The sequence below is a fragment of the Apaloderma vittatum genome, unplaced genomic scaffold (assembly GCF_000703405.1).
Source record: "Apaloderma vittatum isolate BGI_N311 unplaced genomic scaffold, ASM70340v1 scaffold6772, whole genome shotgun sequence".
Classification (NCBI taxonomy): domain Eukaryota; kingdom Metazoa; phylum Chordata; class Aves; order Trogoniformes; family Trogonidae; genus Apaloderma; species Apaloderma vittatum.
The window spans coordinates 8851-23294 of record NW_009704126.1 but is presented as its reverse complement, the minus strand read 5'-3'; the positions used below and the strand labels follow the sequence as shown (position 1 = coordinate 23294).

Below are 14444 nucleotides of genomic sequence, written 5' to 3'. Positions count from 1 at the left end.
TTCCCCTGTCTTCTAAACCAAGACACACATGCATAAAAAACCTCTTTGCAGCTTGTTTTTCAGACAGAAATTTGCATACTACTTCAAAGTACTTGGAATGTTTTTCCATTCATCTATCATTTTTAAAAATGGGGAAGATGGCAGTATTTACCTATTGTCTCATTTATCGTTCAACAAATATCATAATTTCAGGTAGCTGTCAGGGGAACGGCGAGAAACAGGAGGAAAAGCAGGACAAAAGATAGCAGAACTAGCTGAATTTCTTAAGATTTGAATACTGTCTTAGAGTGATACTTGAATTATTAGAATTATTCAATAAGTGATAGGAATATTTAATGGTTTTATTAAGCAAGTTTTTTTTTTTCAGAAAAAGATATTTAAACTTGACTTGAACCAACACCAAAACAAGCTGCTGACAGGGAAAAAAAATCATTCTTCTAGTTACACCAAGTATGACTGACTGTTGCACTTCTTTTTTTTTTCCTTGCAGGATTACACTTTGACTATGTATTTTCAACAGTACTGGAGAGATAAAAGGCTGGCTTACGCTGGCATACCTCTCAACCTCACACTTGATAACCGAGTGGCAGATCAGCTCTGGGTGCCTGACACTTACTTCTTAAATGACAAGAAATCATTTGTGCACGGCGTTACCGTGAAGAATCGAATGATTCGCCTTCACCCGGATGGGACGGTGCTTTACGGCCTCAGGTCTGTACTTCCATGATGAAAATTTCATCACTGTCATTATGTATTGTTGATATTTGCTTCCTGGTACAAGGTTATTACAAACATTGGGTAGCGTATTATGTAACCTTCCCTGTAACTCTGAAAGATGCCTGTAGAAAACAAATGACATACTCGATGTTTCTTGATTTTGCCAGAAGCGCCTTCAGTCAGGTTTTATCTGTTGCTGTAGAGTCACCATATCTGGAAAACCCGCTGGCTATCGGAAGCAAAAAGGCACGCATTAATTGTAAACCTGAAAATTTTGACCAAAATACAGGCAATAAGATTGAATGTGGGTGCTTATGTAGTCTCTTCATGTGTCTGTAGTCTATAAAACCACAAGCATCCCTGGTTGAATGGCATCAGCCACCGTTAAGACAATGACTGTGGGTACCTTCAGTGATTTTGTCAATCAGGGATCAGCACTGCAATGTGTTATATTTCAAACCAGAGGTACGAAGTGACCTTATATTACCATATTTTCTACCTATTTTAGACTTGACCTGCGTTTTTTTTTGTATTCATTCATAGCAATTAAGAATGCTGAAAAATCCTTCCCTTAATACACTTAATTACCCTAAAAATCTTAAGGGAAGACTTAGTATCATAAAATTGCTTTCTTTGGATAGGTTACTCTGTTTGCTCCAATGATTTGATTCCACCTCAACATGAGGAAAAATTTCTTTACTGTGAGGGTGACAGAGCACTGGCACAGGCTGCCCAGGGAGGTTGTGGAGTCTCCTTCTCTGGGGACTTTCAAACCTACCTGGACACATTCCTGTCTGGTTGCCCTAGGGAATCCTGCTTTGGCAGGGGGGTTGGACTAGATGACCTCTAGAGGTCCCTTCCAACCCCTGACATTCTATGATTCTATGATTCTGTGATTTAACCTATACCAGCAAAACCAGTCTTTGTGATGGAAGCTCTCTTTCCATCATCGGAAATTTCTTGTGGTTTTAGGCTCAGATAATACTCAAAATTGCTGGTAGCACAGGATAAAGGTTCCTTAATATGAAAATGCATGAGATCTTAAAAATGGTGCAGATGGATCGTATATTTAGTATCATTATTTTACATGCTTTTGTTTTTTATCAACAGTTGAATTTTTTTTTGGACTTAGGTCTTGGCCCCTCGCCTCTTTAACTCCCATTCCAGTATGGAAGCCTGCAAGTTTAGAATTCTTTCCACGAGTAGTTAAATGTCAAAAAACAATGCAAGGTATTCTTGCTTCCTTTTTCTGAAGAACTATCCCCACAAGCAATGTAATAAAAAAAGTGATGGAGGTTGAGGCTCTTGTGATCATACTAATGTATAGAGCTCTTTCTGCCACACTAAAAACATTTGGAGTCATTCAGGTGAGGATCATATCTCATAAAACAGTGTGTCTGAGTAAGTTAGACTCCTCTTTGGCAAGATGTTACTGTCCACAAGCAAATTGCGTTTCACTTGATAGTATTTGCTTAGCAGGGATTTCGCCGGTGGCTTACATGTGACACGCTTCTATCCATTCCCTTTCCTCTGGAAGCCAGGGTATATATCCGTGGTGTGATGCAGCTGAGTTACTTACTGAGGATAACTGTCTGAAATGAAATCTTGGCAAAATATAGGACATTGTGATCATAAGGAGGAAAACACCTGAGCCTTAGCTCTGATGATTTAAAGAATTGCTCTTTGTGTTGCTCTGCCGCTAGCCTGTCTTCTCATGTCGTGGTGTCAGAGCATCCCAATGGCATCAGACTTAAGCTGCATTCTGGAGGCAGGGATTCATCCTGTGTCCTGAGACCAGAACCTGGAGTTTTAGCAATGAACAATGTAGAATTCACATAGTTTTGAAAGACTTGACCTTCAGTGATCCGAAGTTTCTCTCTACTTCAGAGAAAACAGTTTGCGACTACAGCAAAAGTCTGTGAGAGTGGAGGAATGGGACAGGAGCTTTTCTAAGTTCAATGCATTTCAGGGGCTTTTTTTTTTCTGTGGGCACAATACTAACTGTTGTTCCACCTTATTCAGAACAGTGTACAAAATGTATGGTCATACAACAGGCTTTTTTCACAACAGACCAAAAAAGAAATAATGGCATTATAGACTGGGAATCAAAAACTAGAGTCTTTCTGACTGTTTTTGTGCATTTGCCAAATATAAACCTCTTGTTCTCAGTCAGTACAATGCTAAATGTTATAAATAAATAGAGTGGAGGAATATATGTATTTTATCTGAATGGACCCATGTAGTTATCACCTGTATATGAAACATGATGGATGTTTTCAAGGTGAAAAGGTTAGTAGTGATCTGTTGGACAAGGCAACCACAGTTACTTCTTTTCTTTTTTGAATGAATGTATTTATGTATCAAGAAGAAAAGAGGATCAAATTAGTCATCAGGACTGTGACCTGCTCCTTTAAGAAGTGTTTATATTGTTTAGACTGATTTATATTGTAAACTTCTGGGGGACAGAAAATATCATCCTGTCAGTTGTTTGTGCAGCATCTCCCAGCATATCACAGGGTGGGATTCCTATACAGTATAATGATATCATAGAATCATAGAACAATTCAGATTGGAAAAGACCCCTGAGATCATCAAGTCCAACCATTAACCCTACACTACAAGTTCACCCCTAAACCATATCATCCAACACCCCATCTAAACGACACTTGAACACATCCAGGGATGGAGACTCAACCACCTCCCTAGGCAGTCTATTCCAGTGCCTGACCACCCTTTCCTTGAAGAATTTCTTCGTAATGTCCAGCCTAATGTTACCCTGTTGCAACTTGAAACCATTCCCCCTGGTTCTATCCCTAATTACCTGTGAGAAGAGACCAGCACCAACCTCTCTACAATGTCCTTTCAAGTAATTGTAGAGCATGATGAGATCCCCCCTCAGCCTCCTCTTTGCCAAACTGAACAGACCCAGCTCCCTCAATCGCTCCTCATAAGGGCTGTTCTCCAGGCCCTTCACCAGCTTTGTTGCCCTCCTCTGCACTCGCTCCAACACCTCAATATCTCTCTTATACTGAGGTGCCCAAAACTGAACACAATACTCAAGGTGTGGCCTCACCAGTGCTGAGTACAGAGGGACAATCACCTCCCTTCTAATGCTGGTCACAAAATTTCTAATACAAGCCAGGATGCCGTTGGCCTTCTTGGCCACCTGGGCACACTGCTGGCTCATATTCAGTCAACTGTCAGTTAGAACACCCAGGTCATTTTCCGCCGTACAGCCTTCCAGCCACCCTTCCCCAAGCCTGTAATGTTGCATGGGGTTGCCGTGACCAAAATGCAGGACCCTACACTTGGCTCTGTTGAATTGCATGCAGTTGGCCTGGGCCCATCGATCCAGTCTGTCCAGGTCCCTCTGTAGAGCCTTTCTACCCTCCAGCATATTTGATATAATCAAATGCAATCAGCCCAATAATAAAATAGCAAAGAAGGATGAGAGAATCTATAACCAGAGGGAAGATAACTGGTGTAGGGTTTTTTAAACAATTAAAAATATTTCCTTTGTGTATTGCTTTCACCTAAAATGTATGTCTACCCGCGTACCATTTTATCTTTGTCTGGCTTGTAATTGTACCTCTGTCACTGCTGTGATGATGAGTTCTTGAAACCTGGTTGTCCTGCTGTGTCAGTCAGCATCCCATCCCATAAAATATAAACCTGCTCTTCTTGGGAGAGTGCACAAGCCTGAGCAATTAACATTTGTTTTTGGTGAGCATTTGTGCAAGTTAAATTTGGTTGCTTGAACATTCGTTCAGGAGGGGCCTCTGAGCACTCAACTTACTTTGTGTAAATGGGGTAAATCTGTTTCTAGCTATATCTAGCTGTACCTTCTTTTCTAGTGGATATTTATAAAATTAAAAACATAAATTTTGTTGTCGTGTAAAAAGTCATTTGAGCAAGAATGTGCAGTTTCTGGTAGTGGAACTTGTGGCACAGAACCACTACAGTATGTGAACAGGCTAAAATAAAAATACATTCCTTAAAAAGTCATAAGACAATTAGCAAGTTGAATGCAAGTTTGCCAGCTGCATAATTTTTATTAATTCTGTCAAATTAATCATTTGTAAGTGCATTTGTTCTGTATGGCTGACATTTAAAACTAGTTGTACAACATAATAATATCCTGGTACCACACTCACTCTTGTCTCAACGTAACTCAGGTGGATTCTGCTGCAGGATCTTAAATGAGATCTAGGTCAGTGTAGGGGTAGGTACTAAAGCATGGGATAGAAACCTCATAGCAGCGATGCCCAGGTGTGCCTGTTTGTTTGCTTTAAGCACAGGTATCAGTTGACCTGGGAGGAAGGTTATTCAAATGCACAATTGTTATGGCTTTGTAAAGCTGATCACTGCTAAGACCTTGTTTATTGATGATTGCAGATTTAAAACTTAAGTTTTCTTCCCTGAGAGCCTATGCTAGTTCTTGTTTTATATGTTTAGCTAGAGCTGCTAGTCATCGTCATATTGAGGAGTCATTCATCTCCATAATTAATAGCCTTGTGTCTAGCATCTTGCTTGAGGGTCCAGAAGGGCACCTGCAGATGCTGTTTGCAAAAAAGATACCCCCCTAAACTGCAGAGCAGCTGAGAAATTACTGTTTGTAAACTATTCCAGCCCACAAGGATGTGTTAACAGAGAAACTAAGGCACCTCCCAGCAGGTAGCTGGAGGGAGGTTGACCTAAGTATCCTCCTGTGATACAGTATTTGGTACCTGAAAGCCTGTGGGACAGCTCTGAGGTCGCTCAGAGTGAACAGCAATGGCATAGACAGAGTCTGGGAAGGACAAAGATCAACTGTGTGCTTTTCTCACTCACTACTGATAGGAACATGAGAGGATGAGTAACAGATTGTTGAACTTTTTCCTCTCCTACCTCATGCATTGCCTTTGTGAACATACGAATGTCTCTCCCTGTGCAAAGAAATTGTATTTTCTTGCAAAAGCACCTTCTCAGACAGAGAAGGGTGGCCTCCATTGTCCTGTGAGATAGTTGCAATGGCCTTAATCCCTTCCTTTGGATATTATGTGGTTATCCATCTGAAGTAACCTATGTGCTAAGAATAACATTCTTTCTTTCCTTTTCTGGTAGACTGGACAGGCCATACATAATAACACCATGGGGTATTTTTAGTGTGAAAGAGTTGAAAGGCACCTAACTAGTTTTCTCATCTTCAGATGTTGCCCCATAATTTTAAAATAGTTTACCAGGTTAGAACACCATAATTTCAGAAGGTTAAGAGATTAAAGAGAAAGCTTCGAAACAGAGAAAACATGGACAAAACCTTAACACTGAGAGTTCCAACTTTTAGAGATACATTTAAGGCATTTACCTTCTTGTATTATTAGCATAAATTATCACCATAATATCATTTGTTCAGGAACTAGCTGTGTACAAGGTCCATCTCTTGTTTAGATCAGAAGGGGATCAGTAAGGAATGGACCTAGTCAGAACAAAAAGACAACTTAAACATGAATTGTCTATGAAGCCATTATAAAGAAAGTGATGCATAAAAATGTTGATACTCTTGATGAAGGCTGTGATTCAGCAAAACGCTGAAATGTGCTAAAGATTAAGCATGAGCATATGGTTGTATACAAATCCATTAATTTAAAAATGAAGTGCCAATGCTGCGTGAAGCTGTTAATACAATTGCTTTGGTTGTGAATGTGTATTGTTGACACTTCTGAAACACAAGAGCATGATTAAAAATGCAGATTCATCAATAGTGAAATGTTTTGCAAATCCATTCTTAGTGTGCTAAACTGCCTACACTGGAAATAGAGAGGCAAAAATACGTTGTTATCTGAGGAGAAAACACTCAACTTTGAAACAAAGTGTTTTACTGGACTTAGAACATTTTCTCAATGTTTATTTTTTTCTTTCTAGAGCTGCCACTAACCCAAGGAATCAGTTATTCACACAGCTCTAATCATTTTGACATTTGTGGCAGACTTTTTTCGCTTCACATTTTCTGATATAAAGTCATATTTTTTAATCTCAGCAAATGTTCGTGTAATATTTGCATATGCTGGTCAGCCCATTGAACCCCAAAGGGACTGGTTGCATAAGGGTAAGTCAGAGTGAGTTGTTCCATTGCAGTCAGTGTAACTGCTGTTGGATTAAGCTGCTGCTTGATGAAAAACTGAACCAGATTCTCAATTATTGGAAGCTATTCTTCAGAGAGTCCTCACTTTGAAAAATAAACAACAACAAAAACCTGGTTTACTGGCTATAAGTAACTCTATTTGATGTTTGTATTTCAGAATCACAACCACTGCAGCTTGTATGATGGACTTGAGAAGATACCCGTTAGATGAACAAAACTGTACTCTGGAGATAGAAAGCTGTACGTACATGAGAAAATGCATACAAAACCTAGCTCACATGCAGGGCAGTTTTCCTTTTACAGAACTTACGCTGCTGTCTATAAACACTATGCGAATCATGTAATTATCACCCTTTAGATTTTTTGTTTATTTGTTTATTTGACTTTTTTAAAAAATGCAAGAGATCATCCATTTCTAGACAGATGGATAAATCCTAGAAAAATGGGCTTAGGACAGAATGAAGTCATTTATTGCTCCAGCCTGACTCAGCAGAGACAGTGACTGGATGCTTATCTTCAACACAAGAGAATGAATATTCATATTTGAATCGGATTCATTTTAAGAGAGCAAACACTGTGATATCGTTTTCCTTCATAGCATTTTATTCTGCATGGACGGTCTTGCTGCAGGAACCCCCTGGGCTTCCAGATCAATCCCATTTATGATTTGCAGTCATGTTCCAGACAGAACCAGGTCCTCTCCTCCACTTAGTCATATCCTAGGATTGCGATATTCAGATGTATAGTTGTGCTTCAGGAGTTCCTACTCCATTTCTGCTACTGGCTGGAAATTGTGGACCATATACACAAAATACTAGTATATGTTCTACAGTCAGCTGTAGCCCTCTGTTACAGAAGCTAATGGAAATGGTGCGACTCTCTTTAATGTGAGTGGAAAAGATCTGCCCCAGTTATGTTTGTCTGTATTCATTGAATAATCCACCTTCTTCTGGTGATTATCAGCATAAATATACACTTGGTTTCGGTGCTAAATGCGTATGATGTCTTAAATCATGCTAATCTGCAATACTGCAAATTACGGAGTAGCATTTTATGCCTTGTTGGGGCCATTAATCCCTGTGTGAATTTTATGAGAGTGATACCAAAGGAAAAACAAAAAAAAAAAACCAAGAAAGAAAACAGTATGTTGCCTCAAATTCCTGGGCAGACTGTAATGGCACAGCTCTTCAGGACAGCTTCCCACAGGCATACAGAACAAAACACCGTACGCTGCTCCAGCTGTTCTGATTCTTCTAATTGTTTCAAATGACAAACAGCATGTGCTGTCTTTGAAGCTACATTTAGGTCTGCTGTTATTCCTGACTTAGGCTCCTGCTTTGCTTGCAGATGGCTACACGACCGATGACATAGAGTTCTACTGGAGAGGTGGGGATAACGCAGTCACTGGCGTGGAAAGGATTGAGCTTCCTCAGTTCTCCATCGTGGAATATAGACTGGTGTCAAAGAATGTTGTCTTTGCCACAGGCAAGTATTACCATTGGCCCATTTAGTGTTTAATTTCTATGTTTGTGTCAATTACTGTTTTATTATTGGTAATTACTCATTTTTAATCATTATTATATATAGTCTCTGTTGTGTATTTGGCTAAATAAATTACTTACTTGACAAAGCCTGGAGGCAGAAGCCCACGTAATACCATTTTTTGTTTGTGTTTATTTTTCTTGTGTGCATGTAATACTTAACCAGACACCTAAATATCTATGATCTAAATAAACATGAATTCATTCACTTCTGAATCATGAGTTTAAACGTAGCCCGCAGGGTTCCTGATCGTACATAAGTATGTTTTGGCATACCAGGTCAAAAAGCCTCCGTTGTTGTGAACACCTCCCTGCAACTTTTCAGTGCATGTTTGTTGTTTTGTTGTATAGTGAATGTAATGTCTTTTATATCTTGATTTGCACTGATGGGTGTGTAGTACTGTACAGACAGCCAGTGCTTTTGTCATCAGTGCTAAGATGCTAAAATTAAATCCCTGGGTTTCCTCCTTGTTTCCTCTAAGATTTAATAACAGTTACTGTAACTCACAGCATTGGATATCTTCATGTGACAAAGCACAATGTTGATTTACATGGTTAATGTTAGATACCAGCACAGGAAAATGTTGTTAGGTGTGACAAGACCAAAGCAACACAGAAAGCTGTCAGCAAGCATGGGACTACTCTTTGGGACCTCTAGATTTTCAGCACTCTCCAGTCCCCAGGGTTGTGCTGCTCGATCAGTCCCAGCACACTAGAAGAGAAGCAGCACAGCTCTATTCTGTTTGTAAGCGTCGCTTTCACCCGCTCTTTGGACACAGCATCTGTTCCAAAAGTACACGGAAACACAAGCTGTATTTCAGAACAAAATGTAAATATTGCTGGAATTTAAATTAATATGAAGGAGTTTGCCAGCTGCTGCTGTTGTTACTTGTCATTGTGAATGGAACATGTTTTTCTTCTACAGAGAAACAGATACTCTAGTCCTTGATCCTTCCATTCTGCATCACGTGTCACATTTGGCAGCCAGGGCTTACCTGTCTCTCCCACAGGAGTGTATATACTTCTGTAGTAGGGCTCTTTTGGACAACAGTGAGAATATAGACAACTTCTCAGTGAAGTTTTTATGACAATCCAAAACTGCCTTTTGGTTCAGCATGAAATATATCAGTAAAGGCATGATTTAGTAATTTAGAGGTGAGAGAGATTTGTTGAATTCAAGAAAAAGAGTAATCCAAAGAACTGAGACAAATATGAGAGAGAACAAAAACTATGAGTAAGCATTTATTTGACTGACCACATTTTTCAAATCATAACAGTTCTTTCTAAAAAATACTTGTGGAAGGAGTAAAAAAGTCTCATGCTTCAGGGTTTAAGACACCTTGGCATTGTGGGGTAGGATGATAGTCACAGAGAAAAGACTACTCCAGGTACCTTATACCATTTTCTGAAGCATATAATTCTTGTCATAGGTAAAGACACAATACTGAATTTACTACTATTTTGGTGCAAGACATTATGAAAATGCTTGGTTAATTGTGAAATTTTGTGACATGTATCTCCATGCAGGGGAAACATTGCATTTGTTTTCTCAAAACCACATATTTAATTCTAAATCTGAAGCATACTAGTAAATCTGATGGAAAAAGTCAGCACACTCTTTTCGATTTCTTTTCAAGACTCTACTTTCTTATGGTCCTAGTAATTAGGGCTAGTTTCCACATTTTTGTGGAAAATAAGTCAGGCATGCTTTTTTTGGCTTTGAGGTTATTGAAGTCTCAAGGGAAGGTATTAGTTCTTTGAGTGCAATATCTCAGTGTACATTTCAGATATTTCAGTACTAGTGTGCTTTGATTGTATAAAGCTAAAAGAAGACTTCAGAGTCACGCCATAAACAGCCTTTGGAGTAGTTATTTCCCCTGTCCTCCATGAGGAACAGTGCTGTACTTGTGTAACTTATGCAGATGGAAAAATCTGTTCCCATAGTTACTACTGAGAAGCAACAGTAAGGATGGAAAAAAACCCCATAGATAGTGACAGAAAGCTATGCAGGACTGTCAGAATACTGGAGGAACTGCATGCACGTTGAAGCATAGCACTGGAGTTAAAAATTGTCTTGCCAAAGTAGCAAAATGGGTCTGTTAAAAAAATAGAAAAGTCACTATGAACAAGTGCAAAGTATATCTATACAACTAATTATTCCTGTCTGGATTTTCAGGACATGGTTTAGAAGTCATGGTAGTGTTGGGTTGACAGTTGGGCCTGATGATCTTAGAAGTCTTTTCCAACCTTAATGATTCTATGAAATTCAGGAAAGGGAATACTAGGTTAGTCCAGGGTTCTTTGTACAGAAAACTAGAGGTTGCTGTTGATCTCCTACTGAGATATCTTTTGGGGAAAAAAAAACAAAACAAACCGAAACACATCTTATAAGGAGTCTGACTTGCATTGCTAAGGCCTGAGCTGAGTATTCGTGGTCATAAGTAGCACTCTTCAAGACAGTTTTGGAGCGATAGAAGAGGGTCTATGGAAAATTAGTAAGTGGGAGTAGAAGTCTAAAAAATGGAATACCTGAAATTACCGAAGAAACAGATATGATTGTGTAGTTTAAAAAAAGAAAACAGCTGGTGGAAATTAAATAAAGTCTTCAAGTGTCTGGAAGGTGTCTGCAATATGGGCAACATGGACAATAGCCTGTTCTCTTTATTCATGATGGAAGGAAGAGAAAATAGTATTTAAATTGCTATGAAGAAAAAAAAACTAATCTGACTATCCTACTAACACCAGCTAAAGGCCATACAGGCTACCATATAAAATCTAAAATAACACTGGATGCCTCTGTATCAATAACTGAATTAAGCCCATAGTCAAATGGTATCAGATCTATGCTGTCAGTGGAGCCTACAAAGCTATTTAGCTCTTGAACACCTCAATTCTGTCCAAAGTGAACAGCTCTTAGGACACTATTCAGTTGCTTAAAGATAAGCATCTGGTGCCTCTTGAGATGCTGTAGAGCACCCTGCTGTTTCAGAGTCTTAGAGTCTTGTGTCCCATGTGACAGTCTAGTGCTTCAGTATTAATTACTTACCTAGTATTAAGTTCTACTCTGCAGTAGCCTTATGCATCTCAAATGGCATTAGACACCTCTGTAGAGGCAATTAAATCACACTTTAGAATCAGCTGTGTTTAAGTCTAGATGTCTACAGTTTGCGCTGAAAGCTTATGCACCACCCGTGTGTAAATATCTGCATGCAAACACCTGAAATAGGAATGGGGATATGTAAAACACCACCTAAAAGCTTCAAGATGCATAGCAGTCAGAGCCAGATTAGCAACCTGTTGGTAAGAGGAAGGTATATTAAAAGATTTGAAAATTACTTATTTTCTGTATTCTGAACGACAAATCTGTAAAGCACATTTCCAATTAGCCGAAAAACCTTCCCAGAAGAACAGATTAGAAAAAGAATTCTGTAACTGACCAAGTCTGTTATCTTGGTTCATACTTGGATAAAACAGCAAGAGACTAATTTAGCCTTGGAGCTAGATCTTTCAGCTTGCTAGCTTTTAATGAAATTGAAACAGAAACAAGTTATTACTTTTTACCAAGTGCCCAAATACATGAAAGAGGAATATTTTGGGCTCAGTTATTGATTAAGTATTTATCTTCGTGCCTGCATTCTCAATATTGTTGTTAGGTTTAAATACTACAGGCCAAATTCTGTTATTCCTGTGCTGTTTAAATTAGCCCACAGACGTCAACATGTTATGTGAGATTGGAGGATGGGTAACAAATCTAGTCCCTAAACAGCAATACTGTTCTTTAGGCAAAAAAACCACAAATTTTGATACAATATTAACAACTAGAATTTCCTGGTAATTAATCTCTGAATGTACTGAGCCTTAATTGACAAATCATTATCCAAGCATAATCAGGCAACTAACAGCGTAACTGTTGAGCTCACAAAAAACTCTATTTTTATTAAATAAGTTACACAAGATGGGTTCTTCTTAGATAAATAGAGATCTGAGCTTACAATTTTTGCTCCATGCTGTTTAGGGCCCATCCTTTTCACTGAGCTTTAGCCATCCAGACAAAATGGGGGAAGTAAGTAGGGGAAATAAGGAATATTCCTTAATTCGTTTTTTCCACAGATTCCTGTGGTCTGTTTGCTGGAGGTAAAACATTATAGCAGAGAGGGCAGTCTGGAGGCAGGAGCAGTAGGTCATCTGTGAAGGCAAAAGCAATACAGGTGAAAGTAATACAAACTTTTGTAGTTTCAGGGAGATCTACCTCAAGGAGAGCTCTGGCTACATAGTATGAAAAAACAAGGCTATCAGTTCATGTTGCAGTTTCAACCTGAACTATGCAAAAGCCAAACTGTTCTGAAATTTCCTGAGATCTAGAACTCCTAATGAAATTTGAGCTTGGAAAATCACAACAGAACAGATCGATAGTCTGTTTACTTCTGTGAAAATGATCAATGTGTCAACTCCAATAAGTAGAGATAATGCTAGCAAGACTTTTTGTTAGGTTATCCAGGAGCCACAGACCCTCAGAACCAACTCTGAGACTCAAAGGGCTGGGATTCATCTTGCTCTGATTTAAGATGAGTATAATTTCAGTTTCTACATATGAACTACGCATCTTAGTTGATGGGAATCTGGGCAGTACAATCAGTGGAGTCTAGAGACAACTTCAGTCCACCAGTAAGAGTCTGTTTTAGGAGGAGATTTACTAAGCGTCATTTACTAGATTGAGTAGATGAACTGATGCTGCTGTAAATGTGGTTGGAGCTTAGACACCTAGCTCATGTTTATGTGGTTCAAATGAGTTGCTTAATCAAATGCTATTTGAGATAGTCTCCAGGCATAGTCTCCAGCTGCTTATCAAACAGATGTAGGGGCTATATCATATCCACCAGCTGCATACTAGTGTCTGAGATGTCATAGGGCACCTCAAAAGGAACAGTGCACCCTCAGATTCACAACTGAGTCCCTTTTACAGTCTGGCTTCATCTCTAGAGCGGGAAGACAGACAGCACTGACAGCCCTGGGCCTTGATATGGTTCCTAGGGTTCTATCTTCCTACTTTAGGACAAAGAACTTGGTGCTTGAAACAACTTTATGTCAGTGTCTCTGGCTGGAGACGATCTCTCTGGAGAGTCCACCTCTAAGGACAGGTCCCACTAGTTTCAGTAATTACCTTATCTCATTAGATGGAGATGGTGATGAGGTAATGGATGTTTATAGAATCATCAAAACATAGAATCATAGAACATTTTGGGTTGGAAAGGACCTTAAAAGATCATCTAGTTCCAGCTGCTCTCACCATGGGCAGGAACACCTCCCACTAGACCAGGTTGCTCAGAGCCTCATCCAGCCTGGCCTTGAACACTTCCAGGGAATAGGCATCTGTGATGATGATTATGGATAAAGCATTCAAGATAAGTGTCTGAAGTTTACCATTTCATAAGAAGCGCAATGAAGAAGTTAAGTTTTGTTAGCCAAAAACCAGGAATGGCTTCAAAGAGAGAATCTGTCTTTTGAAATGAGACATGGTTCACTGGAAAATGAAGATGTCAAGCAAGCGAAAATCTAAATGATTCTCTGCTGAAAGTTATATTGACTGCTTTAGGTAGCAGAAAACCATGATTTTCTTCATGAAATACATTCTTCGGATTCCAACAGTATTCTTCTGTCAGTGAAACTAGAAGGCATTTCATCCTGGAAAAAAATACTACTGATAGAAGTAATCACAGCAACCAAATACATCTACCAGATTTTTCTTGTTCCTGGAAATGGTGTAGCATTTTTTCTGTCACATGACTCGAAGTATACCAAACTATCCAGGAATGTCATGAAGAGAAATCTGCAGTTTTCTATTCCTTCTCTCACTTTCTCTCTCAGGAAATCCGTCATTACTGTGTATGTGGGCAAATGTAATTTCTTGTGCTCAAATGCAAGCATATAAACATAATTTCACAGGATCACAGAATCACAGAATGTCATGGGTTGGAAGGGACCTTGGAAGATCATCTAGTCCAACCCCCCTGCCAGAGCAGGATCACCTACAGTAGGTCACACAGGAACGAGTCCAGGCAGATTTT

General features: G+C 39.2%; 1 protein-coding gene across 1 annotated transcript in view; it reads left to right on the top strand.

Annotated features, from left to right (window-relative positions):
• The first annotated feature begins 495 nt into the window (after positions 1-495).
• Positions 496-14444, top strand: part of LOC104270518 (gamma-aminobutyric acid receptor subunit beta-3) — a 21555-nt gene continuing 7606 nt past the window's right edge. The window contains exons 1-3 of the mRNA XM_009864908.1: positions 496-711; positions 6996-7078; positions 8186-8323. Of these exons, the coding sequence (XP_009863210.1) occupies positions 506-711; positions 6996-7078; positions 8186-8323 (427 nt within the window). The 5' untranslated portion in view covers positions 496-505. The remainder of the gene's footprint in view (positions 712-6995; positions 7079-8185; positions 8324-14444) is intronic.